Source organism: Chlamydotis macqueenii, chromosome 1, assembly GCF_036417535.1.
Source record: "Chlamydotis macqueenii isolate bChlMac1 chromosome 1, bChlMac1.mat, whole genome shotgun sequence".
Classification (NCBI taxonomy): Eukaryota; Metazoa; Chordata; class Aves; order Otidiformes; family Otididae; genus Chlamydotis; species Chlamydotis macqueenii.
The window spans coordinates 88,265,783-88,293,765 of NC_141556.1; the positions used below are offsets into that span (position 1 = coordinate 88,265,783).

At 40.6% G+C, this 27,983-nt stretch overlaps 1 protein-coding gene across 4 annotated transcripts in view; it reads right to left on the minus strand.

Moving 5' to 3' along the window:
- Nucleotides 1-310: 310 nt before the first annotated feature.
- The window catches only part of STXBP5L (syntaxin binding protein 5L), a 202,723-nt gene continuing 175,050 nt past the window's right edge, over nucleotides 311-27,983 (minus strand). For 2 of the 4 annotated variants that reach the window (XM_086760844.1, XM_086760838.1), the window contains 8 exons: nucleotides 24,328-24,498; nucleotides 11,867-11,965; nucleotides 7,667-7,906; nucleotides 6,363-6,723; nucleotides 5,299-5,464; nucleotides 2,665-2,776; nucleotides 2,081-2,301; nucleotides 311-1,018 (listed from right to left, as the gene is read on the minus strand). In XM_086760844.1, the coding sequence (XP_086616970.1) occupies nucleotides 977-1,018; nucleotides 2,081-2,301; nucleotides 2,665-2,776; nucleotides 5,299-5,464; nucleotides 6,363-6,723; nucleotides 7,667-7,906; nucleotides 11,867-11,965; nucleotides 24,328-24,498 (1,412 nt within the window). In that variant the 3' untranslated portion in view covers nucleotides 311-976. The remainder of the gene's footprint in view (nucleotides 1,019-2,080; nucleotides 2,302-2,664; nucleotides 2,777-5,298; nucleotides 5,465-6,362; nucleotides 6,724-7,666; nucleotides 7,907-11,866; nucleotides 11,966-24,327; nucleotides 24,499-27,983) is intronic. The other 2 variants (XM_086760830.1, XM_086760821.1) reach the window with 1 other exon arrangement.

Here is a 27,983-nt window from a genome sequence, read left to right on the forward strand (position 1 = left end):
GCAGAGCTTGGCAGGACTCTCCAACTTGTAGCCCTGTGGTTCCCATCTTGAAGAAGCAATTTCCTAAGCTGGTTTTCTGTTCCTGGTTCTGAGAAATAAGGCAACCAAGTGATACGGACACCACGGGATGAAAAATGCCACAGCCCCCTTCAAGGACAACTGAGATGAATCTAGAGCACATTTTAAAAAGTACAGATAAGGATGACATGTCATGTGCTCTGAATTGCAAATAAACCATCTATGCTCATGTTTTAATGACATTTCAGATAGTGCCTGTCTAGCTACTTGAAAAATCTGTAAATCTTGGGCATAGGATTTTGAATTTATTTATTCTTCTGGTAGGCGTTAAAGAGCACTGATTTCGAGCAAGGTTTTTCAAGGGAAATAAATCACAGATAAGGAAATGCAGCTCAACTCATTTTTATGTTGAGAATGGTAGCAAACATGCTTGAAATGTACTGGCTTTTTCTAATGTCACTTTTAAAAAATAAAGATTTTTGCGATTTAAGTATTTTTTTTTTTTTGCTCAGAATAGAAATAAATCCCATTTTTCTTCGGTCACAACATGCTGCTTTTTTTTTTTTCTTTTTTAAGATGTCAATTAGTCATGCAAAACTTTATAAGTGCATTAACATTCGAGTTTGTACAGAATATTTTTAACCAGACGCACTCCCCAGAGTTCATACCTACAGCTTCTGAAAAACTACTTGCCACAGTGATGGCTGAGTTCCTTTTGGAAAAAAAATTGGCTACTGCAGGAGCCAGCTGTTGGAGTAAGACCCACGTGACTCTAGCTTCTGTCTCACGGTCTGTAAAATTTCTCCTTGACTCCCACTGCGATGAATCCAATAATAGTAACAGGAAAACATCTTCTAGGAGAAAAAATGTTTCTGGCCAGTGACTGGTACGTTTGGAAATGAATGTTGCTTCCCTGAACAGTGTTCTTAATAAAGCCACAAGCAGCTTCTTTGAAAGACTAAAACTGGTACCACTTTTTGTCCTTGTATTTCAGCATCACCTACAGAAACGGGAAACAAACAACCAGATATAAAACACAGCTCTGCATATGAGGTATCACGCATGACCTAGGCCCATTAACTGTCACAAGCTTTTTAAGTAAAAAAAAAAAGAGAGCAATGCAGTACTTTACTAACAGTATCACCACATCTTGATTCCACTGAGAACTTGTATTTATTTTCATAATTGCTACATTAAAAAAATTTTAAAATAAAAAAGTTTTCTGCTATTACTGTTCATTACAAGATTTTTTTTCCTGAGGAGCTTTAACTACTTTTCTTCTGCAAAAAGTACAGAGGTAGGGGAGTAACCAGGAACTTGCTTTTTACTCCTGTAGAACGCAGCTTATCTATGGACCACAGTAGATACTTTGCATTTCAGGACATGTTCTTTCTGTGTATTTTTGCCTCACGCTTACAAAGCAAATGCAAATGTAAAGGTCTTGTCCAGAGATGTGATGCATTTCAAATGAAAACCATATATTTTTGGAAGTATTCTTTAATGTTGTTTTATCTTCAAAGGAAATCACTTTAGTTGATTCCCAGTCTTAACAGCGTGGGATGGAAGAGCTTTCCGTTCCCAGCTCTATGCCCAGCAGCTGTCTATTCCAGGCAAGCCCTATTCTATAGAACTCTACCACAGGGCTGTACCAGAAATGTTCTCCTCTTCTTCCCAGTAAGAGCTGTAAAGGTTCCCATATACACACATCCACCTACCTGTTTTCTGCCCAACTCTGTAGATGTGCTGCACTAAGTGGCTTAAAAAAAAAATCATAATGAATTGGGGGAGAAAGGTGAGAGATGAGAAGTGCCAGATTCAGAGGCTAACAATGGATGCTCATTTATGCAAGCATGAAAGGAAGGGGTGTGCGATGGAAGGTTATTTCTGGCATTGTCATTGTTTGGGAGCTGGAAAAACGGCGTGTCAGTTAACATGAGTACACCCAAAACAACATGCCTGGGTGAATGGAGAGACCTGTACTTGACTTTCCCAAAGAGAAGCAAAGGCTCAGCTGCAGGGTTGGCAGTTCCCAGCTCTGCGCGTGTGGTGCCAGCGCCCCTACCTCGTGTGCATGTTTGGAAAATGCCTCTGCGCTGGCCATCATGCTCGCAGTCCTTTCATCCAGTTCTCCCAGTTTCTGTCCTCTCTCATCAAGGGCAATGCGAGCACGGGTCAAGTCCCCAATGACTCCTCCTGCAGCTCCTCTCACGCCTTCAATTCCACCTGATCCAGGGATGTGCTGGGCGAGACTGCGAGAGGCTTTTCCTGCCGTGGCCTCGCCAACTGCAAAGGAGAAATGGACAGTCAGGAATGAGCTCTGTCACTGTTTCTGGTCCTTGAGCTGCAGCCTCACAGCAGCGATGCCATTTGATGTGCAGATGGCACACGTGGAAGGGCTTTGCTCTGCACACTGGCAAATCTACAGTGCAGTCATGGCCCCCCTACTCAGTTGCCCAAAAGAAGTTGCCAAGGTGAAGGAAACAGGTCAAGGCAACTAAGGACCTTCCCCTTTCTTCATAATGTCATCTTTATTTTTTCATCAATCATCTAAATCTTATGTACCACTCCATTCCTAGGTGACAAGGGCAGGCGATTCCCATGAATTAATTTCTACAAACTGCCCCCCTCGCCAAACAAATTACTTACAAAGCTCCTCTCTGTCAAACGCTTGTCCGCTTCCTCCAAAAAGTCCTTTGAGAAAGCCTCTGTTTTGGGCTTCTGGTGTTTCCACAGGAGTAAACAAATCCCCAAGCATGTCCTAGCAGTGTGAAAAAAACAGGGAGGGCAAAGCAGTTTTAGGTGTTTTCTTTACTTGCATTAATGAGCCACGTGCGTTGGATCTAATCAACTAGTTTTAGAAGAGTCTGTTCTGTGAACGGTATTGGATATGTAACATTTGTGCTTCATGATAGGCAAATACTTGGCCCAACTGGATTCACTGATGCTTTCAAAGGGACTTGGTTTGTCACTGCCCAGTTTTATGTTCATCACCACAGAGCAAAAATTATAAAAATTATAAGCAATACAGAGTCAAAATGCCAGTGCTGAGATTACATTTTGCTTAGAAACAGCAGAGGTGAAACTATAATTGAATAAACAATTTGTTGTGAATTATGTGTTTTGATTTCGTGATCGTCCATGCAAGCAGGGCAGGCACTCTCTGGTTTCTCTCTGTAGCGTACCTGAGTTCAGTGCTCGCTAGCAGTTCAGGTGGGCTGTTGCTTATTTCATTTTTATTTAAAAACAAAATCCCATCACCTTCCATACAAACCTCCCCCTCCCAGCCCCTGCACTGTTACTTTGCATTTTGGCAGTGCCATCAGTTCTGCTAAATAAGCGTGTCTGAAGGCACTGTCATGGTGCCAGATTGCGGAGCAGTCAACCCAAACAAATCTTAGGCTCAGGTTTATTTGCAGCAGCACTAGGAAAAGTGGGCTCTCCAGAATAAAACTGATAAAGAAAGCGTGCGGTCCCATCAGCGTTTGAAACCAGTGAGGCTGTGCAATGAGAACAGTTGCTGCTGTTGCTCAGCGCTGTGTTTGCTCATCCAAGCCTCAACAGGCAGCTACAGCTGTTGTGCTGCACAAAGCACTCACCTCCTGGGAGGCTGAGTGCTAGGACGGCGCTGTGACTCACGCTTAGTGCTCCTCTGCACAGTCACCTGCTCTGGGGAGAAAAATGACTGCAGCCCTCGGAGCCTCAGTGGAGGCTCTCACACAGCCCGGCTTGTTTTCCTCGGTAGCAAGTGATGCTGGGTCATCTGCTTTTGGCAGACGTATCATGACTGTGCAAGCCTTTTACTGTCCTCTTTGCATACAAGCCAAGATAAAAGCAGCCACAGTCCGGCAGCACAGAGAAGCAAGGGCTGTCTCTCCCTTTGGTTGCTTGTTGTATGATGCTGTTAATTTAAAAAATAAATCTAGCTTGTAACAGCCTCTCACTATAGGTCCATCTTCTAAGATACACTGATCGAACCTTTTGATCATTTTAAAATCAGTTCCCTGTAAAATAATCTCTTCTGTGATGCGCAAAAGCTGGTGTGCAGTGCTCGCTCCTCGCAGTGCTTTTTCAGACTTGAGACAGACAGTGCTGCGATGCGAGTTGCTCAGCTCAGCACACGTTACTCCCTAGGGCATAACGCGTGCTGGCAGGACCGTTTCTTTTACATTTCTATCCTAGTTCACTGCTAATTATATAACCTAGAACTCATTCTCCCTCTTTTTTTTTCCCTTTTATTACTCATGTTTCTCCCTGTAACCTCTCATAATTCCTCCTCTTCAGTAAATGACATTTTAGTTTGCATTTTCATTGTAAGGAAAACCCAACCCAAATCTAACATTGGAAAGACCTTTTGCTCAAAATAAGTTATTTTAATTAGACCATTTCTATAGCTCCTGTATTTTAGTGAATAATGAATGGGAGATGCTTTCCTCACGTGGAAGAAGGTGAGTACCAATTATTGGAGTAAAAACAATGGTAAATAATTAAAGCATATATTAAAACAGAGCGTATTTTTTTGATACTAACCACATTGGTTTGTCTCATGCTCCCACCTGTCTACTGAAAACTGCAGGTATTAGGATATTTTTAGAGTTAAAATAAAAAACAATAAGAATATGCAAAGGAATGAATATTTTTACTGAGGCAGTTGCTGTGTGGTTGGACACATGCTGGTACCAACTGCTGTAGCTGCTCTCCATTTGTAGCTTCCCCTGCTTTCCCTTCAGTCATTTTTAACAGTTGGTCTTGTGTACGGTAGGACTTTGAGAGAAGCAGGCTGTGAAGAGGCCCATTTGGGCACGAATCTGCCTCCATACGGAGCCAGCAGAGATTGCAATTAGGTGCAGGCTGGCTGTAGGCTCGGGCCAGCCTTTAGGGCAGAGGAGCAAGGTGACAGTGACATGAAAAAGTCCAAACAGCGCCAGAGCTGCTGACCTCTCTCTGCTGCTTTGGCATCATTCAGCCAGGGCAAGTGGAGAGGAACGCATCTGTCCTGCTCCTGCAGCACAGCCTTCACTTGAAATACTAAAAATCACCACATACTAAAGTACTTTTCTCCCCCCACCAAGATTTTGTTTGCTATTTGACAAGTTAGCATCTCTGGTAATGCCAGTGTTACTTATTTAATCATTTAAAATTTTGTCTTTGGAATAGAAACCGTAGACTGGTGTGACATGTTCTTTTGAGCAATCTAGCAGTAGACACATGGCAATTTACATCTGAGGAGTCAGGCCACCGGCCCTCCCACGCAAAGACAACAAAGCAAGGTTTGAGCCCTACCTGCAGATTGTCACACATCTCCTGACTGTACGTCAGGCGCTGGATCTCCGTGGGAGAGCTGAGATACAAAGCTTGCCCTTCGTTAGTGAAACAAAAGGTCCGCGCTATCCTCATGTCTGTCACCGGCAAATAGTTGATGTCCAGCAGTGGGCGAAGGCTGGGCAAGCTGGAGAGATGCAGATACCTAGGTTAGTCACCGCTTGCCACATGTGGCACACCTGCTCTGCGGCTGCATTTTAAACAAACATGTAAGTTTATGCTTTTCATAACTGGAACAGTTAAAGTGCAGCTCTAAGCTGAAAAATTCTGCCAGAAATTGTTTCCTTGCACGGACAAGTTTCAGCTGCCTTGCCTCAATGACCGTAGGCTTCTGCTGCTCTCTGGATTTGGGACATGCATGTGACATGGTATGGCTTGTGCCACATGGCTGGGCAGTTTGCATGGCTGGGCCCTGCTTGCACTCTGTGGACAAAGGCTCCAGCATCACCTTTGCTGTCCTCCAGCTTCTCCTGGTTTGCCGTTTTGGAGAGCACTTTCCAAAATTTAAATGGCCTGGCTGGGGAAAGGGGGTGCGGCAGGGCGAGAGCAGGACGACAGGGCTGCTGCACAGTCAGCTCAATGGTGGAGATGGCAAGGAAGGGAAAGGAGGTGCTCTGAGCAGAAAATCTTCCGAAACCACAAGAGTGGGACTTCCTACTTCACACTGGATAAACAGTAGCCTTTCTACGCCTGAGTTTTGCTACACTCCTTTATACCTGACCTACCAGAACAGAGCGAAATTATCAGGGTTTTCATTATGACAGTTAAAAATTACCAGCCATCAGTTGTCACGGGTGGGGGATTACTATGAAAAAAGGAGTTTGCTTTGCTGCGCGACTGCCTTAACTCCCCACGTGGAGACAGGCCAAGGAAGAGGCATGGCAGCGGGCAAGGCGGGGCATTAAATGCACCCGTCAGGGAGTTAATGCAGAGCATCAGGCACTCTGGAGCAAACACAAGTGGAACGTGACGGCACTGTGCCCCCTCTTTGCATAGTTTTGCCACAAGATTAGTTAGATAAGTACCTCAGTGTCATGATGTGCCCATTGGCACAAAAGCACGCCAGACAGACGCTGTTACAGAGGGTGACCACATCTGCTCGCAATAAAAAGGACGTTTCGGTGATGTTGTGGACATAAAGACATGTTTGGGAAGGCAATGAGAAGACTTTGGCTTGTTTTTCTGAACAAATGACTGCAAATTGATGATCACCCATATCCTGGGAGGAGGAAGGGGAATGCATGACAAGTTTCCTTTTCCTTGTTTTTTCACCATCATCAGCACTGTGTGGGTCCCTCCATACTTCATACGGTGGATGAGTCAACGTCCCCACGCAGTCCAAGCACGCGAAGGTCAGCACGGCTCCTTTCAGTGTCAGAACTGTGCCTGCAAGATATAATTTCCTCTCACTGACACTGGCATCACGATTAAACTGGTTGTCAGTACCGTGAACGCGTGCAGCGCAGCTGATATTCAGCTTTTGTAAACAGAGCAAACACATTAATCTAGCTGAGGTGACAAGTCTTACTCACTCAGTTCTTCCTGACCACACAAGAAAGTGAACAAACAGGCTGCCAGTACTGAAAAAGTCTCAGGCAGCTGATATCAAATACTCTATATAATACATGCTATTGAAAACCGTAAAGCTAGGCTGTTGTGAATTATACTAGTAGTACATTTATTCCTCAGCAGTAAAATTGCTTCTCTTAGTCTGGTGACCTTCCAGCATTGTTTTTCTAAACAAAACGGGCGTGGGAAACTTCTGTTCCTGCGCATTCTCTGATTTTTGTCGTTATTTTACTTTAAACATACTAAGCACGTACTGCCTCTCCTCACACCCGACCTCTCTCAGCCCTCTGTTCTCTCTGCTACACCATCTGTCACTCACTCAGCCAAGGATCTCTCCTGGTACATCAACCTGCCAACATTTTTGTTTCCTTTCCTCAATTCCCTTCTGCTTCTCTGCAGCTCTCTGATAGTAAGACAGCCAAACCGCTCACAGCATCCCAGATAGGACTGCATCAGAGCTGTACGCCTGCCTATAATTTGACAATACAAAGGAACTCTGCTAATTTCCCTTTCCTCACAGGAAACTTGTAACTTTGCCCATGACACAAGGTAAACTTTGGAACTGACACAACCAAAGTGTCTCAGTTCATGAAGCGGCAGGTCTCTCAGGAGCACCCTTCTTTACCTGTGCGCCTTCTATGTAGTGAGCAACCATGCACGTACTGAGAAATTTCTGCCCCAAAGGCCATTCAAAACCATGCAGTTACTCCCCCTGTTGTACCAAGACAGATAATAAAGAGGAAAAGAGCTGCACTCTTACCACTTGGCGACACCATGACTGGCTCTGACTGCCGTAAGTCGTCACTAGCAGGCAGATTAAGGGAGAGGATTAAGACCATACCGAGGCCCGTTCCAACCCAGAGACAGGGGGAGACAGCAGAGTCATTCTTTCGGGCAAAGGACTCCATGAAGTACAAAGCAGTGATTGCCTCCTTTGAGTCCCTGTCGATACTGGACACGCTGGAGCTTCGGGAACGGTTGAAGGAGTTTTCCCTATTTTCTGCACAAATAAATACAAGCAAGCAGGTATAAATTGGCAATCCTAGAACAGGCCCAAGCCTGCAGCAAACACAAACTGCCTGCTGTAGAGTACAGAAAGTACAGAGTTTTGGTAACCTGAGCAAACATTCTGATACTAGGACGATACCAGCTTGCTGCCAGTGTGTAAGTGTGGAAAATGCTGTCAGACCTCATCAGTTAGATCTGCATTAGAAATAGCTGCTTATTATGGAGATTAGCATAGACTAATTAGAATTTACAACAGCCTTAGCTCAAAGGACTTGTTCTAAATAGCATGAAATAATTTTAGACCCATATGTTACCAATGCATTTAAAATTAATCCATGTATCTCATTGCTGCAGGACATGAAGGGAGACGCCATTACCAACTTCAGAGCATGTGTCCTTTGCTCTGCTCTTGCTTCCATCGCTAGGACATTCTAGCACTGCGTTCACAGTCATCGTTTATTGTCAAGCTATTAATAACTGCTCTCTGGAGAAAAGACACCCATTGCTAAACTGATCTTAGCATCTAAGACGTCTCAGGGTACAAATCAACTCTGGCTTCCCGGGCAGTGAAGAGAGAAACCTGCTCTGTGCCCTTGGCAACAACTCCACAGTGAGCCAGCACTGACCAGTCCATCCTTCTGCCCAAGCTTTAGCAGGCAACAGTGAGAGCCAACTGGAGAGAGAGCCATATTGTCCTCACTGCAAATACATCGGTACGGAGACACTCTCTGAACCTTGCACAGAGAAATGACAACAAACAGGGTCTGACTGCTGTAGGGCTAAGGATCTCTGCTTTGCTTTGCCTAGTGCCAGGCAGGAAGCACAAAGCTGCGTGAGGAAGCTCCTGGCATTAGCAGGAACTGTCAGTGGCAACACACTGGAGGTTATAAAGGACACTGAGGCTAAAAAATTACCGAAGAGTAAAGGACCAAGAGGGAAGAAGAGTAGGGCTGGCTGCTAGCACAGTCTTTGCAAAAGAATTCGTGCCAGTGCTGCTGACCTGTAGTCAAAAACAGGGCTAGATCATTTGAAACACCCCATATGCTCTTCTGCAGCAATAACAACTAGAGGACCAGGAGGTTCTGGAGATCGAGAAATAGTTGAAGCTACTGGATTCTGAGATAAAAGGCTCGCTTCTGAACCTATCATTATGAAGTAGGTATGTGTCTGGTATGAAATTACCCTTATAGCTCATTAGAGAGGGCTGTCTCTTCAGAGACAGTATAAAAGTCTAAAAAGAGGAATACTTTCTGCCATGGTTGAAGAATAAAATTAGAAAAGGACTTTCTCATATACTCCACTAAAAGAGTGCAGATTTAGACTAGATATAAAGAAGAATTTTTTTTTACAATGAGGGTGGTAGAACACTGGATCAGATTGCCCAGAGAGGTGGTAGATGCCTCATCCCTGGAAACATTCAAGGCCAGGCTGGACGGGGCTCTGAGCAACCTGATCTGGTTGGAGATGTCCCTGCTCCTTGCAGGGGGGTTGGACTAGATGACCTTTGAAGGTCCCTTCCAACTCAAACTGTTCTATCATTCTATGATAAAACTGGGCTAAGCATCATATTGTGTATATGGTTCCTGTTCAGAAGCAAGTGTCACCAGTGAATCTCCTCCTCAGATAACACATCGCAGCATTGTATACCCCTACCCAGATGACTCACTGTAAACTGCTGAAATTATCCTCTTCACAGCAACTATGTGGGAAAGACTGGAGAGAACCATGGCAAAGCACTGCTGGAACCACACCAAGGGTTACTACATGTGCTACCTTAAAGGCTGGTACAGAGGGATCAGGTCAGATTCTCCTGCTACTCTTTCACACTTGGGCCAGCTTCTGTTCTTTGAGGGCATCCATAACTTGTCAACAGGAGCTTCAGAGGACAGCCATCCCTGGCACTTCAGTCCCACCCTCATGGAAGAGAACTTCCATGCACTGCCCTCACCCCGTTCCACCTTCATGTAGGCACTGTTACAGCTCTCCAGTTCTGGCTCAGTACTGCTAAATATATCCGTATAAAACTGGGATTGTTTATTCATGTGGAAACATAGCTTCTAATACTTTGAGAAAGAGTGTCTCCCATATCCCAAGCACTTTGTACTTCTCCTGCAGTGGACTGGTTGACCCAGCTCCTTCATAAGCACAGTGACAGCTGCCAGGTAAAGAAGGCAAGGCAGTAATTTCAAGGCAGAGATCATCAGGGCTCCACATACATAAATGTATGTATATATATTTTCCCCCAAAGAGTATCTAATTTAAAAGAAATGTTATTATGTAATTCATTTTCTCTTTAACAGCTGTATTAATATCATAGTCACATAAAACTAAAATATGGTAGTGCTCAAACTGAGAAAGATGTTGAAAGGACACATGCAGTTAGTGTAGGTGACATACACAGAACTTAAAATATATGATGTGCCATTTGCATGTGTCATCAAGCTTTCTCCCTCCCTAAATTAAGAAGAAATGTTCCTCATTCCTGTGCAGTACGGTTAACTCATACATCTTCCCAGAACTGACACTAACAGGTAGAATCTTTAGGACACTTTTGGGAACATACTGTGCCATTATCTACTAAATACACTACTTAAACTGAAATTCTGAAGACCAGCATGACATATGTCAAAATTTGATGTCGTTGAACATATCCGAGCAGCAAACCAAAACCTATGAAAGGCTGCAATCACTATGTGACTTTATTGGCTAGCTCGAAAGCAAGGTAGAAATCTCTCCTCTTCCTGGATTTCGGGATAAAATTTAGTTTAGGCCTATTCCCTCGACCTCCTTTCTCAAAGAGATTATACCCTAAATTCTCTATTTAGAAAACAGTTCTTTGTATTCAGGAGAAATATAAAAGCACTTTCTTCAGGAAGTTTTAAAAACTTGCCATATCCTTTCCTAGCACAACTGCTTTTTTTTTTTTTTTAAAAAAGTGATGTCCCATCTTCTAAAAGTTGACCTGTATGAACAATGTCAATCTGTAGTAATCCTTATCCCAACCACCATATTCTGGGTTTTCTCCTACATTTTCCTTTTCTCGCACTGCATGATGGGTGTAGCAAGAACGTCAGCTTCATCATCTTTCTGCACTGAGTCTGAACCAGCACCACTTCCAGGTACTCTCTGTAACCTAGGTCAAATAATGTTTATTTGGACTCTCTGCTTCCATAAAGGGACAGCACGTTCATATGTGACAGGCAGATACTTTTCTCGTCCTCAGTTCTCTTTCTCTCTTCTCCTCCTTTGCAGAACATCCTGCTATTATGACACTTTCTTGTAAATGTGCTCCTGCCTCTAAACTGCCTCCTGCTTTGACAGAGTCCAGTATTCCCTTTTCTCTGAGAGACACATATCCAAATCCCAGGATCCCTTTGCTCCCACCCAGCCGTCTTTTTCCTCCTCTTCCTCTGGCAGACCTGGATTTCTTGGCTCTTCTTCTTTTCCAAATAGGTCTCCAGGCTGTTCCAGCAGCTAGCAGCAGAGGAGCTGAGACCACCTTCAGAGGGGTCCAGCGTCCCCTGAGAGCTAACGAGTGACTATCATTTGGGAGATGCTGGGAGATTCAGGCTGTTAGACTATGAGCAGCTCTGAGCAAAAGCACTATTATCTGCAGCCAGTGCATTTCAAAAAGCTGCATTCCATGGGTTAAGACTACGCAATATAAACACCACCACTACTTCTGCTTTCTTCAAAATGTTTTCGTTCAGCCCTGTCCAATGCATGGTTTGGGTTAGTAAGATGCAGATGGAAACTGAGGAACAAACATCCTTCATAACACTGGACTGATGGTTAAATTCCAGCTACAAGCAGCAGCATACAAACAGAAGGTTTCTGATTTAAAAGCAACTGCAAAACCTCTATCTTGCTACGCACCTCACTGACAGAAACACACAGGACACTTCAACTCACATGCTAGGATAAAAACGAAGCCAGTGTTTTTGAGTCTTACCTTTGTTCATCCATGTGTGAGCAGTATAGTGACGCTCGTCGTGTGAGAATGTACTGATTCCATGTAATTGCTGAAGCATTGCCCGTCTGGAAATGTAACCTACTGCCACAAAATCGCATGCATTGCAAAAGGACAAGAACAATTGAGCCAACCGTCATCATGACATTTGTACGAAAGCAGCCCTGAGCAGTTATTGTCCTAGCTCTTTCCTTCCACGACAGAGCTGTCCTGCTGCAGTGCACTGATGTCAAGGAGAGGATTTAATTTAGGGTTTGGGGGTTTCCTGACAATTTAGAAGATAATTTGAGTAAATGATTCCATGTGTTTCAACTGTCACCTTTACAGAGCAGAGATTGCAAAGATTTTTTTTTTTTAACTTCCTTTTATTTAGTGGAAATAAAACTAGAGGTTCCTTACTTTCCCATGGAATTAAAAAAAAAGGAGGTAGGATATTAATGAAAATATGTATGCCATCTTCAGGGGAATATTTTGACTCCTCTATTCTCAGCTGCAGCAAAGGGGAAGGGGAACACATCTTCACCTATCATCTCTTTCAAGAAATTGTCATTGTGATTATTCTAAAATAGTGGAGTTAGCACTAACACAGAAGCATAAAATAATTTTCTTCTTGAAGTTAGGAATCATAGAAGTAAAAGTATCACTTCCTATGAGGAATGAAAAAAAAACCTACCAGTGATGAAGATCAAAATTTTCACTCCAAATTAACGTTACTTTCATTACTGAAGTTCTGCAACTAACTGTCAGTGTCTTGGATGCTATTTATAGGTCCTTTTCTGGTTTTACCATACTGAGTAACTGATCTGGTTATAAAACATATACAAAAGTTGACCTTTTTTTGATATGGAAACCAATATATTCTGGAAACAAAGTTAAATGTTATTCATTTGACAACAAAGTTATTCTCCTCACTTGGAGATTTCTTAAAGTTTTGATCCCAAATATCAGACCTAACAGAAGCTAATGAAACTATTAAAACACTTGTCAGGTTAAGGATTATAATCTTAAAATTTTAAGATAAATCTATCACTTCAAAAACTATATAGTCAGGAAAGCATGCAAAGCTCTGAATGCCACTGTAAACATATAGTAAAGTAAAGTAATTATACTTCAAACATGAATTTGCACACAGTAACACCATAGAGACACAGAGACCGAATCAAATTACTGACGGCAATGCTTCAGCAACACAGAGGAGAAAGGGGAAGGAAGTAACGCTGCAGGGTTTTGACACATTTAAGAACACTGCATGTTCACTTGGCTAAAAACATCTTCAAACACATTTTAATAGCACCACTCTAAAGCTGCATTCAACATAAAGCAATTCACTAGAAAGCAGCAGAAGCTGTCTTAAGCACAAACAATGCAATAATAACCTGGAATTTTACTGTGAATGATTTCCTACTGGATCAACTCAAATAAGTTTCCCTAAAACTATGTTGAAAAGCCTGTGAATATACTGCTTGCAGAGCATTCAAACCAGGGTGGCTACGTCCGCACTTAGATGGAGCTCACAGCTGCTTGACCTTCCCTGGAAAAAATTCTGAAATGAATTGCCCTGAAGTTGCTACAGTTATAGCAGCGTAACCTGAACGGCTCCACAGAATCATACTGATACAAGACTGATGTAAATGATGGCAAATAAAGGCCTGAAAGAGAAAATAGATTCAAGTCACCAGACTTGGATCTTTATTTTGATATTTCCAGAATATGGGAAAGTTCAGGCTTAGGCTTAGTTCAGCATGTTTCAAAAACAGCAGGGAACCGTTAAGGCAGAACTATTCTTCATATTGAAAATGAAGGAGAAGTAAGCATTTTTATAGAAAGACAAACACGACAGAGATCTTTACAGTAAGTAATCTATCAAACTTCCACATTCAATTGTATGAATCACTTCCCTTGACTCACACAAGAAAACCATCTTCACATTCATGTCAAGAAGAGCTCAATTTGGATACAGGTTATACGTTTCGATATATATTTTTTAATCAAAGACACCACAATTCTCTAGAAGTTAAATCCCAACCTAAAATATCCATTCTGTTGAAGTGTCTTTCATAACATTGATGGTTTGGTAAACAATAGTATGTTGTATAACTTTCATAAGTAGAAGAGAGAATAAGGAGGAGACAAAAGACATAAAAGAAAAACCTTGGGTTCATTCAGTAACAAAGTCAAAATAGTTAATGTTACAATGAAGTAAGTGAAAGCATTCTAAAGGACTCTCTTCTTCCCTTCTGATAGATCCGCTGCTCGTGTAACTGAAGGGTAGTTAGAAAAGTTTTGCTTTAAAAAAACTTCTTTGTTCAAGTTATGTGATAATAGCTGTTCCAATCTCAGAATATTCCTGTTCTCTTTCTTATTTCTTTATACACACCAGCCCACCATCTATTCCATTTTGCCACAGAAGTACCAGGACCCACTTTCAAAAATGTTATTTCAGATGTAGAAAAAGTTTATGTTGATCTGAAGCAATTGCTATTGTATTTTGCAATTGCATGCACTGCAAAATACACCCTCCAAAATTCAGCATGCCTAGAGCACAGTATGAAATTAGCTTAATTTGGAGTCAAGTAATCATTTAAATTAAAACTGACTAGACATTCGGTGAATGTAAAAAGAACAAAATTTTCATTTAGTTGGTTGTTTTAAAAATAAGGAAAATCCAGATTCCTATGAGAAAACAAGTGGATCTTAACATCCTACTAGAACCTGACAGAAAAAGTACTCCGGGGAAAACCAGACATGAACTCTATCTAGCCCAACAGAGTTGGAATGTATGCACCAGCAGCTCACATGCATCCATGTAAGGTTCTTCTCCATTTTTTCCCAGGCCTTTCCTGGCCATTAGACATGCTTTTTCACAAGACACCTCAGTCTTTAGACAACCTCCCCCTACTGCTTTTTCTAGGAACACAGGGCATTGCAAGCTCTGCTGTGACCAGATTTAGGCAGACACACACTTAAACTCCTCTTAAACCTCTGAGGGAAACCAGTGGTTAGAATCAATAAGGATTATGATTCAGTCTAAACAATGACAGCTCCATGGGCTTTTTGCAGTCTAGTGATTGTAGCGCTCAGGAGAAAGCTGGAGGCCATAAGCAATAGGCACAAATCAGTCTAAGAGGACCGACTCCATCCATCCATGCCTTCTGCATCTGCGGCCACAAGGTATAATGAGGAACCGCATTCTTCATTCATGTCTCCCCTGGCAGCTGAGTCCCTGATGGCTGTGCCGTTCAGTTGAACGGCTGAGCCTAAGGTTTCTGGCCCTTCTGGTCCCATTTTTTATTCACTGCAGACCTGATATAAAATATGAATCTGTTCTGGGGAACTTTAACACCATTGCCAGGGTCTAGAAATGGGGCTCCCTCTTGCCATAACAATCTACTTTTTAGGCATGTCCTCTACCAGACCTCCTGGGCAAGTGGCACGCCTCATCAATTTGGGTAAGACATCCACTCTCATAAGCACTCTCTCTCAGACTGCATCCTAAAGGGACAGATTGACATAGGTGGGATAAATTGTCCCCTTACCCCCAAGGATCAGCTGCCATTATTTTTGATGTGTCTGTATCACAGGTAGACTGGGCTTTGCCCCTTGCTCACCTTTAAAATCTCTCTACACCTCCTTTCTAAGAGGAAGCAGGAAAAAAAGAAGTTTTTTATTTTATGTTATTTACAGTAGAAAAGAAGCACACACACTCTGATCTCCACCATAACTGAAAAAGAACTTAAGACTATGGACAAGTCACTTCTGGAAACAATTATATTCTGCCAAGAATAGTCTATGGATCTCATAGTTCAGTGTTCAAACTGAATACTTTGAAACAGATATGAAAGCCTTACAGAAGATGCTGGCATATCCTTCCTTGGAACACTTGCTGTTTTGGCGCCTAATGTTTTATTACAGTCATACAGAATTTCAGAAATCTTTGAGTTTGCAGCGCCCATTAGACCAGAAATGCTGTGATTTTTCTAACAGGAAAAAATAATTTCAACTTCCTAATAACTTATTTTTTATTTGAATAAACTTTCTGCAGTAAGAAAGAAACTTCCTAGATATAGAAGAACAACAACATTTTAATCTGCTTCTTGGCACAGACAAGAAATGTGGTGACAAACTGAGCAGTTAGCGGAGACTGTGGTTTACCACAGTGTCTCTAAGTTATTTCCTATTATACTGTTCTTACTGTTACTAGTTACAATGATTAAAGCAACTTCAAATGCTAACAAAATTGAAATTATTTACAAGCAGCACCAACTCCATAATGCCCTCACTGAGAAATAAATAAAAGCATTTCAAGCCAAGGGCTATGAAAGCCTAGCTGTGAGAAGCCGTGGCAGTTAGTGGCCACGTGAAGCAGACCAATGACTGCTGTAACATGCCCAGCAGATCAGGTAAGTGTCAGTTTGGCGGGCTGCTTGGGCAAGGAAGTTTACCAGAAGTCATCCACTCTACAATATGGAGAGGCATGGCAAAGGGAATGTGGTGGAGAGTATGAGCTGTTCTGAAAACCTGCCAGAGATGCAATAACCTCCTCAGAGAATCCATTTCTGTGGTTAACTATCCTCGTGATCAAAACGAATTCCCTACTGCCTCCCTGGAGTCGTGCCTCTGCCTTAGTAATTTTTGTCCATTACATCCTGTCCTTTTCTCAGCAGACACAGACAGCAGGTTATTCCTTTCCTCTCTGCAGTACTCTGCCACGGATTTGAATAATTTTGTGCTTTTTCTTCAATATTTTTCTAGACCAAATGACGAGATTGTTTCTCTCTTTCCTCGGAGGCCTAGGAACCACTGTTTTTGAAAATTGCAGTGATGGTCTTCTAGGCCACCCTCACTTAGTCCACATCCACATGTGAGCTTCAGACCCCACAGAACCAAGAAAAAAGGAGCTAATTGTAAAAACAGAAATCTCCTCCTTCTCCCCCACCACCTTGCCACATGAGAAGGAAACCGAATGGTCACACTCACTCACTCAGTCCAAATAAATCCAATGCACCATCCATACAGCACTGCTGCAGACAGCATAACCGTACAGTCATAACTGACAAGAGAAAACCTGATTAAAAAATGTATAGAAGTGATGTAGGAAATACTGCAATACACAGCATGACATCAGCTGAGTCTGGTTTCTCAGGCTGTGAACGTTTTCTAAGATAATAACTTGGTACCGTATTTCCAAGACCCTGACCTCAACGTACTGGACTTCGAAGAGCAAATGTCAGCCCTTCTCCATGGCTGCACACACACATTTATGTGCAAACACTCATTAAGGTATAGATAGATCCTAAGACTTTGGAAGCCTTGTTATGAAACAGTAGGCCAAAGTAACAGGCTGACATACAGACACAGAGAATTATTGTAAAATTTGCTGAATCTAAAAAACAAACCTAAAGCCTCAAAAACCTAAACCAAAATCCAGCAGGAAAAATCCCAGAAGCCTCTGCCAGGCTGTTTACAAAGCTTCTTACAGTGATCCTCACAAATACTCTTGAATAATAAAAGTATAATAAAATATAAAAAGTATAAAAAAGTATAAAAAGTATATACCAAATACTACCCATTTCCAAAACAAATTGGACAAAATCATGCAAGAGACAAAGCAACTTAGCCCCCAAACAGTTTCAGTCATTCTATATGCAGATGCAAAAGAAAAACTTCCAGTGCAAAAGTATATTGGATCTATGAAAATGGAAATTGCGTTGTACTTGCCATAGGATTTTTGATAAGGTTATTAAAGATAATGACTAAATATTGTTGAGTGGTTCATTTTGCCAGCTCACATTGACGTTTCAATTCAAGTTCTCTATATCAAATAGTTCTCTATATCTCTTTATCAGATTTTAACTACATATAATCAAAAGAGCTGAGGTAAATGCTACAATTGAATTATTTTAAAGAAAAGCTAAAGCAAATTCAAAGACTCTGCTCATAGCATTCCTAGAAAATTACAATGCACAGCAAATCCTTGTTAGGATTCCTTGTTCAGAGGCAAGTTTGTAGCACTAAGATCTAAATGTCCTTTCCAGTCAACAATGATTAAGCTGGAACAGTTAAAAACTACATAATTGGCAATAGAAATAATAAAATAAAGAAAGACTGTTTTCTATCACTGCTGGTGGGATTTCCAAACAGTTTTCCAAACACAACATTTAAAAGGAAAAACTCCACTCTGCCTTTACTTTCTTCCTAAGATGTATGATATAACCACATATAGACATAAATATTAAAAAATGCTCTAATTTCTGTGTGAATGCAGGCAAGGAGGAAAAAACTGGCAGAGTTTGCCAGCACAAGCTCTTGATCATAGAATCATAGAATAATTTGGGTTGGAAGGGACCTTTAAAGGTCATCTAGTCCAACCACCTTGCAAGGTCCAGGGACATCTCCAACCAGATCAGGTTGCTCAGAGTCTCATCCAACTTGGCCTTGAATGTTTCCAGGGATGGGGCATCCACCCATTCTCTGGGCAACCTGTGCCAGTGTTCCACCACCATCATTGTAAAAAAAAATAAAATCCTAATGTCTAATCTGAATCTACCTCTTCCTATTTTAAAACCATTACCCCTCATCCTATCAGAAAAGGCCCTGCTAAAGAGTTTTTCCTCATCTTTCCTATAAGCCCCCTTTAGGTACTGGAAGGCTGCTATAAGGTCTCCCCGGAGCCTCCTCTTCTCCAGGCTGAACAGCCCCAACTCTCTCAGCCGTTTTTCACAGGAGAGGAGCTCCAGCCCTCTGATCATCTTTGTGGCCCTCCTCTGGACATGCTCCAACATGTCCACGTCCCTCTTATATTGGGGGCTCCAGAGCTGGATGCAGTACTGCAGGTGGGGTCTCATGAGAGCAGAGTAGGGGTCTCACAAGAGCAGTTGATGGCAACTACCAAGTCATGGCAGAGAGAACCTTTTGGAGAATGCAAAGTGGCTTAAAAAAGCAGAATGCTTGAAAAAAAAGTAATAACCAAAAGTATAAAATCTGAAAGACTTCTCAGAGTTAGTTATAATGTATAAAAGCAAGGAGGACTGCATGCCAGCATATGTATCTGTGCAGACATCCATATACCCATCAGCTACATGAGTATACCACAGAGTTCCATCTCACAACAACTTTATTTTTATTATTTAACATCATTGTTCTCTTTATTTCAGCGTTTTCTTTAATCTAAAATTACAATTAAAAATTGGATTGAAATACAGATTTTGTTGTCTTATGCAGCAAAAGAGCTGATGTTTTGGGTCTATTCGTCTACACTGAAATTCTTGATCAGGCTTGGATGTCTGCTGTTCTAGATGGAAAGGGGGCTTTATGGGCTTAACAACTACGCAGTATTAGCTCTTAGAATCAGATGGACTATTTTGGATCTGTGCAACAGGACAGAAGACAAGCCAGGTAGGGGTACACATTTTCACGAAAGCAGCTAAACAAAAGGTTAATACAATCCCTATTTCAATGTTTCTATGAGGATAACTGCAGACGAAATAGGGTGCTCGTCAGAGCCCAGAGTTGGAACAGACTGAGACATGATCAGTGCAAATGGCTACAGTCTGCAACGAAATCCACTAAGCCTGGGGACCAAACATATTCCCTTTCTACAGGCTGTTATAATGGCAGGGAATCTCTGTAAGGATTTTGTTGAGTAAGAATAATTTGCATTCATGTGTATTTTTTATTGCTGTTGATACTTAAAGTCACAATGTTAACTACTTGATAATACAAAATGTAGTTCATACTCTGTGCAAGAAAGCCTCATCAAATAAATGTCAGTAGTAACTCCTAAAATCTCAAAAACTTCTGGTCAAAAAGGCCTGGAAGAAGTTTAGAATTTAGAAGTTCAACAATGGGATTTTATATATTTGTGGTTTTGTTTACAGCGCAAATAAATTCTTACATTATTGCAAGGAAGAAACAGCTTACTTAGAAGTATGTGAAAACAAGATTGTTTAGAATCAATAATATGCTATTAAGAATTTGTAAAATTCTAATTCCTTGCTAAAATTAGATATAGAATATTGAGCAACTACAGAATTTATTAGTATAGCTGTGAGAATATTGCATTTATGAAACCAGAAGATTCTATAGGACAATATGTGACATTTTCAATAGCATAACTGGTATTTGAGAAGTGCTGCATCAAACGTCTGGCTAACTGTTGATAAAAATATAACCATAACAAGCTATTTCATCTAGATACTAGTGGTATTGGGTGGAAAAATACATCACGCTTTGAAACGGAAATAGGAGTACTCTTTAGCTTGGAATAAAATCTACTTGAGTTTAAAAAGCTTTAGAGCTTTTCAAGTTTCTCCATGTTAGAGGAGGATATTGGGAACGATATAGGTTTAAGCAGTAACAGTAACCATGCAGGCATAGACGCTACTCCTCTGCTAGTGTTCCTTGGCTTTTAAATAATTCTTCTGTAAGTGCGGAAGAAATATCAGCACTTTATGAAACCGAACAGTTTGCAATATTTTGACCAGCAGAAAACAAGACACGCCCCCTCCCCCTATTTTCTTCCTATGATTCATCATTGCAAAGATGTTCTTCAAAAATGCTTTTCTATATCAGGAATCCCTCTGCATGTATAAAGAGGTAAGAGTCAGCAAAATCTTGACAAACAGCTAACAGGAATGAAGTTAGAAGTATTTATTGTGTGAAAGTTCCTTGAAAATACACTTGATAAAAATGCTGAAAATACAGTTCCTATTGTACCAAAACATCAGATTTAAATAAGTAGATTTTGAAATCTAATGTATGAAGGGAGAACTGATTTATTATTCTAATAGGTATCTTATGATTAGTCACCAAAATGTATTATCTTCTTAATCAATTCAATTAGAAGAGGTTGTAAAGAGCAGGAACTGGAAGCATTATTAAAAAATCTCCAAGCATTATCAGTGCCTCAGAGATGGGCTTAAAAAAAGGTAAGAACCATCTATCCACATACTAAGGCTTTTTTTTTTTTTTAATGTATAAAAAGTGCTTAACACTACTGAGATAGCAATCTCTAATCAAAATTCTACTCAGGTAGAATAATAAAATCCTGCCAAATACTAACCTGAAATACTACCTCTCTAGCGAGGACATAAAATATGTATCTTGATTCACCACATAAGAGTATATATAAAAAAAAATAAAATTGTTTCTTGTGAATACATCTATTGTTCATTGCAGCATATACTCCTAAGTAGCCAATAAATTCTTAGCACAGATAGGATTTTTTCATTTTGTTTTGGAACAGCCCAATCAGAAGGTTTTCATCAAAGCCAGGTCCACATTTTGGAGAGAATGCTTGCTCTCGGTATGTTCTTTCTCGAACCTTTTAACTTCTCGTCTTCCTTCTCCCTCATCCTCCTCTATACCCCCAGCCTAAGAAACTTTCAAGGGTCATACCACCTTCCACCATATTATTTAGTACAAAAACCTCCAGAAACAAATGAAACCAGTTGCCCAAAACAGTATGTCTAGAGACTCAAGAAGAATGGTGGAATGCCAGTCATTCCAGACAGATCAGTTAGTAGAGCTAGAAGTCAAAAGATGAATACCACAGGCATCTAAAAAAAAGTTCAGACAAGTTGGCCAGATGGTTTTGTTTTAATGACAGAATCGTCAAGAAAATTATTATAGTCTATAGACCTGCTTAGTCTATAGACAAGGTGACTTATACACAAACCCACACACTCAAGAACAAACTCAAACCATGCTCTATCATATTACAAGTTAATATAAAATACTCTAAAGACTGCCTAGCTCTTCCTTGCAGCAGTCATTTCACTGACCTTACTGAGAGTTGTAATATCAATTCAGTGACACCACTGATACTTTTAAATAGAGATTTTTTAATGTCGCTTACTTTAATTTACTCCCTGAAAGGAAGTAGCACCGTGGCCCAGTTATACAAGTAGTGCTGATATTGCAGCAGTATCTGCATACAAGAGTTTGAGAAGAGTTTGGTACTACATAGGATGAAGAAAAACACACACCAGTAGAAACTACTGTGGCAGTGATATATTTTCCACTACAAGCTATTATATGACAATGGTACTTACCATATTTGTGTAGCGCGTAAAGAGAGGTAGGTGAAAGGGTTACGTTATGATCAGCATTAATAACTATATGTGGAGGAAGAAACGGTGATAATGCAGATGAAAACTTCCCTTACACACAGGAATTTATAAACACCTCAGAGTGCTGTAAATCTGCTTTAGTACAATGTTCACACAGGAGCCATTAATTAATCCAAGTTAAAACTGAAATTTATAGTAGGCTTAGTATTTAAACAGGATTACTTCTTATAACTGATTGCTGAGGATTACGCTTTGTCATATGTTACAGGAAACCCACAATACAATTTAACATTTTTGCTGTTCAGCTATGACTTAATCTTTGAAAAGTCCATGATATCGTAACATTCTCCTAAAGGAGAGATGATTGGGTGGTCACTGAAGAAACAACAGTGTCAGCTGAAATGTCTCTACACCCAAGTTTTTGACCTTGTTCCTCTGCAGAAGGTTAATACTTGTCTAGTAAAGCCAGAAAAATAGATCATGTGGGCACTCCTCATTTGCTTTAGTGCAAAGAGAGCTGGATAACATAAACCAACATAGAAAACTGTTTTAGCTAAATGTTTCTGTACTTAAGCAGAAAGGGACAATTCAAAGGATTCTTCTTCCACTAGTGTCTGTTCTGGTGTGATAGCTTCTGGTGATGGGAGGTGACTTCTACCAGAGAGATCTAATGACATAGCTGGAAGATCGTAACACCTTCAGTGAGCGCATTTATTTTGCAGAGAGCCTCTGACTATGCTTTGCCCTGTGTCCCATGGATGAATGTGGGTAAACGCTGTTCTGAAATCAAATGGAAGGAGCTGCTAGAGGACACTGCAACAGACTTCGGGATATCAGCTCCATTCCACTCAAGAACATAATCTTGGAACCCTCTATGCCAAATTAGGATGTTTTCTTATAGGGGTCTCACACATGTAGGTGCTATTTTTCTGTTGTGTGATCCCCACAGTAGTCAGAAGAAAGGCCAGAAAAGAATTTGCTATTTTATGTTATCATAAAGAAAAAAATAAATCAAAGACTCTAGCAATGTGCCACTAGTAACAAAGATATTTGCATTAATTTGCATTTAAAAATACAAAATTACACACTCTAAGTGATATAATTCCCCTGTCTCCATTAACAGTTAGAAAAATTAGGGAGCATTGGTTCCAGCTGTAAAGAACTTCTGTGGTGCAGACAAAAGGTAGGCAGGTGAGGATATAAATGCTCCTTGTAAGACAGAGGGATAGGGTCATGGTGTTGCCCATCGCCTATCACTTACAGCATCACAGGGGGTTCAGGCCATGCTACAGCCCAGACAATGGCCACAGGAGATCATTATCTCTTAGGCACTTAGGAAATAATTCTGCAACTTGATAAAAATTAAAACCTGGATTTTTACAAGAGTTAATTGTTCAAATTAATTATTTTATTATTACCATATTAAACCCCATCATTTATGTTGTTTAAGTATTATTACATTTTAACCTGTTACTAAAATTGAATACAACCAACACTACAGTTCTACATTATTTATTTTGATGCTGTACTTTTTCAGCTTTTGATAGACTGAAGCTTTCTGCACAGATAATGCATTGTCCTATTGTAGGAATGCGGGAGAGCTGGGAGACGGGTCAAGGACACCACCAGCAGAGTGCCAACACTATCAAGACTGAAGAAAAACACATCAGCTGAATGCTTCTCCTCAAACGATCTGCAGTGAAACAGCTGGCACTACCGAAATGAAAACGGGCTTATTCTAAGTACAATGCATTGCCATGAGTGGTCCACTTTGTATCTCTCAGTTTCACTGAAACTCTGCATGCAGGTAGATCAAAATTTGAAGACTTTTTCAAGCATTAAAGCAAGAAATTTGATATAAATAGAAAAGACTGATTAGATTATGGGCTATAATTGTATTGTAAATGGTAGCCAGGGATTGTGAAATTTTATACAGTCTTCAATACCAATAAATAAATAAATAAATATGTGCAAAGCCTGAACTCACATTCCAAAAATATCTTACTCATTTTCAGACTTGGTAAGTAGACACAACGAGAGTTTAAAACATTTGCACTACTAGCTGTCACAATAACTGTACATAAGCTGCTATGAACAATTGCTTTTCTGAACAAAGCACCCGATCGATACAGGCGAGGGGACGGCTGTAAGAGTTTGGTGAGGTTCAGCACACCGCATTCCTAGGCAGCGCAGAGCTCAGGAGCAGGCTTGTTAGTAACAACACTAACACACAGGGGTTGTTCTAATTCTAAACAGTCAGATGAAGACAGCAGTTCAGGGCAACGACTAGGACAAGGATTGTGCTAAACTTATTTGCTTTCACACCCAGTGAGAAAATAATGAATACCTCTCAAAATATTAACTGCCACCCACCTTCTGTGGTGACTGGGAGAGAAATCTCCATGCAGGCTGCAGATTGCGCTTTTCTGAAGGGAGGCCTCCCAGGCCCTCGGCGGTTTGCTTTTGAGACATCTGCGCTGGAAAGTCGTTTTCCTGAACTGCAGCTTTGGGACGTTGGACTTGTACAGTGACCATTCACGTGATCTGGAAAGTGAACGCAAGAAGTGCTAGGTAAAGGGCCAGCTCCCAGAATTCAGAATGGAGGAGAGATGTACATTCTTATTCTTAAATAAGTTAAATCAAATATTCTGAGAATAACTACTTATTTGTTTTATCAACCTGGCATGTATATGTCAGAATAACTCACCATATCTTTAAGGTATACTTTCAGAAAAACAAGGGACATAGAACTGGTACATGTTCTCACAGTTGCAGGTCCCACAGCATTTTGTTGACCTATGTGAACGGGCAATTTTTTCAAGGTTCTGCTGGTAACACTGTCATGTTGTATCTCCTAACAGATACCAAATAAATTTGAAAACTATCTTTCCTTTTTGCTCTCATAAAGAACTGCAAGTGTAATTTACTACAGGATAGAATTTAGAGCTCGACCTCTTCCCTGCCTGACTTGAAGCTGCATGAAACAGGCATCTAATTGCCACTATTTGGGATAACTGTAAAACTAGCCATAATATTGCTAATTATTTTATTCTTTATATACCACACAGATTTATGTTACTGCTAAGGAAACTGACTGCTGAACAATTGATTTGTCTGCTGCAGATCTAAAGATCTGAGGCCAAGTCCTTGGACCCCTGCTAGAGGCCATGGTCAATCAGCACACCACATGCTGCTGTCTGATGGGGTCAGAAAGAAAACACGGCTATTTTAAACTCTGCCTACATTCATCTCTTCTTTGTTACTGGCAACAGGTCTTTAAACCACAACCATCCACTGATCAAGGCTCAGATCAGAGTTCAGAGTGGTTTTGACTGGACTGTGAAACATTCATGCGGTATTTTTCTTCCTCTCACCTTGGCTAAGGCAACATAGGAAGAATTACTGAACACAATTTTCCCTTCAACATATGAAAGGATACACACCCAGGTATAACTGAATTATTTTTGGTCAGCAGGTAATTCATACTTACTTATTTAAGTAAATAGCAGGTAATAAGCATAACAAAATGCAGACTTTAAGCAAATACACTGAATATTTCTATTCAGAACTAGGGAAGCTCAATACTACCAGTAAGGACAAGCTTGGAGTTTCTACCTTCCTTTTAAATGTCAGGTTATTTATATCCGAGAATTAGATTAGTTGTTAAGATTCTGTATATAAGTATCATATTTGGTGAACTCTCTTTGATTTGCATTGTATCCAAGGAAAAGATGAATGTTAATATACCAAGATAAATTTATTTCCTGGTTACCATGACATGATAGCTGCACTGTGCTTGATGAAAAGCTATTTCTATATTCAGGTGATAGAACAGATTCTATACTGAACACAGCGTACACTGTGCTATTATATGCAGTCTTCCAATGTGTAAGTCATGTCCTTTCTATGTGAAAGCAGTTAAATCTTAATGAACAAAATTGGAAAGAACTGTTCAGAAATATTTAGAAAAAAATTTAGTATCTGTACTGCATAATGAGACGGTTCTGCAGGAGACACAACTTTCATGATTCTTATGTTCCTTAATACAAGGCTATTAACTGAGCTAACAGCAGATATAAAAATGATGTGGATGATTCATTCAACTTAAAGTTAGGGAATTTTCCAAAATATGCTGGTACTATGAATATATTTCAGTAGAATGTCCTTTGAGATTGGGGGCTTTGTTCAAGGGCACAGGCTGACTGTTCAGCTTCAGCAACAGACACATCCTCATCCAGCTGCTTCCTTTCTTCAAAATTCAGTCTGTGTGAAGGAGTTTCAGCATGATATCTAATTATCTCCAGGGGGATCCTAGGAAGTGGTGAGGAACATAACAAAGTAAAAAAGAATCACATTCTATAGAAACATCAACAACATCCGTGAGTCTCTTTCCCTGAACTTTGTATAGAATGGGCACAGTTCATCAAAACCCCTATTCACTATGCTAAAATTTAAGACAAATGCTGCCATATTTCTCTTAATATGCTTGCTTGACTCAGTTGCTTGACCTTCAAAGGCCCAAATCAAACAAAAACAGTTAGAAGGATCTGCGCACCTAAATCCCTTCACTTGTTTTGACAATACTTTTCCGAATAAGGAAAGCCAGTTCCTGAGACCTCATCCTAGAAGCTGCAGAGATATCCCTTCAAGTGTTGAAGTTGGTGAAACATTAGTGAGTGCTACAACAATGACTGGAAGAGCGATTTTAGCGATCAGCTACACACTTTTCTATATTTTAACACTGTTCTGTTCTTCTGATTAGATACTATTTTTTAAAAAATGTATACAACAAAGAGCAACGCAGCTCTTCAAACTTTAGGAAAAACAAAAAGACATTGTATAAAGAGTAATATAATTATGGGAAGCATGACTGCAACATTTTTGCTGAGAAGCTGATAAGAATCAAGTGGATAAAGACCAACTGAAATCTATGAGAAAATCCTATGTGTGTATGTAAAAATTAATTCATCACAGTTTTTATGCTATGAGCTCACTGATACAAAACGTTTCTAAGGAAAGGTAATGCACCATTTGAGAAAGGGTTCCTTACTGCCTTGTCTGAAAAAAACGAAGTGTGCAAGGAAAGTGTTAAGAATAACACACTACTAGTTTCCTACAGTGTACTTTCTAAAGGAGTCTGTGAGAAAGCTCATGCTATCACCAAACTGACTGCAATGATTTACTAGCCCTCTGAGACCAGAGTCACCTGATCCTCCTTTGCCATGACAGATGTCTTCCAATCACTCCAAAGAACAGATAGAGGTGGCTCGTAAAAACCTGGCTTTTCCCCAGCTTTGTTTGATATGTAAGGAAGAATAACATTTTAACTTTTTTTCCTTGCTGGCTTACTGCTTTTGCCATGCAGTCACTGAGGCTTTTCTCGTATCAGAAATATTGGTTGGTGCTGAGCACCAGTTGATACTGGAAACATTAACATTGGTACCTAAGCAGCAGTGCATGGATTGCCCTGTGCTGTTGATGCAATAGTGCAACAGCTCCTAACTCTCTCTTCCTCTGGAGAAGGCAGGGAATAGTTGCATGGGGAGAAAGCACTGCACAAAAAACCTCCTCTTCTTTTGTACCCTTTTCCACCACCACATTTGCCATTGCCTCCTATTCCTCCTCATGGCTGCTGCCACCCATGAGGTAAGGGAATTCGCGTTGTGCTCTCTAGTGCTCCTAGATTCCAGCAGCAAGTACCAGGGTTACTCATGCACTACATTTGGGCACCCTGGCTCAGTGGAGCGTATCCTCAAAGCAGTCTCCAGACTTTGTAACAGCCATCCCACTCTGCCAGGGCAGCAGCCTTTTCTCCTATTTGTGGATAGTCAACTAAATAGCCAAGGCTCATTTGTAGCTCTTCTGCTCATTAATTTAAAAATGTAAGGCTCAGGCAAGCCATTGGAAGTAACGATAGCAGATTACCCCATACTACAATACATTAGTCCCTTTTACACTGATGTAACTCCATTGATTTAATAAAGCAGAGACTAACAAATTGTATCTAAGATGTATTAAAATATATAAAA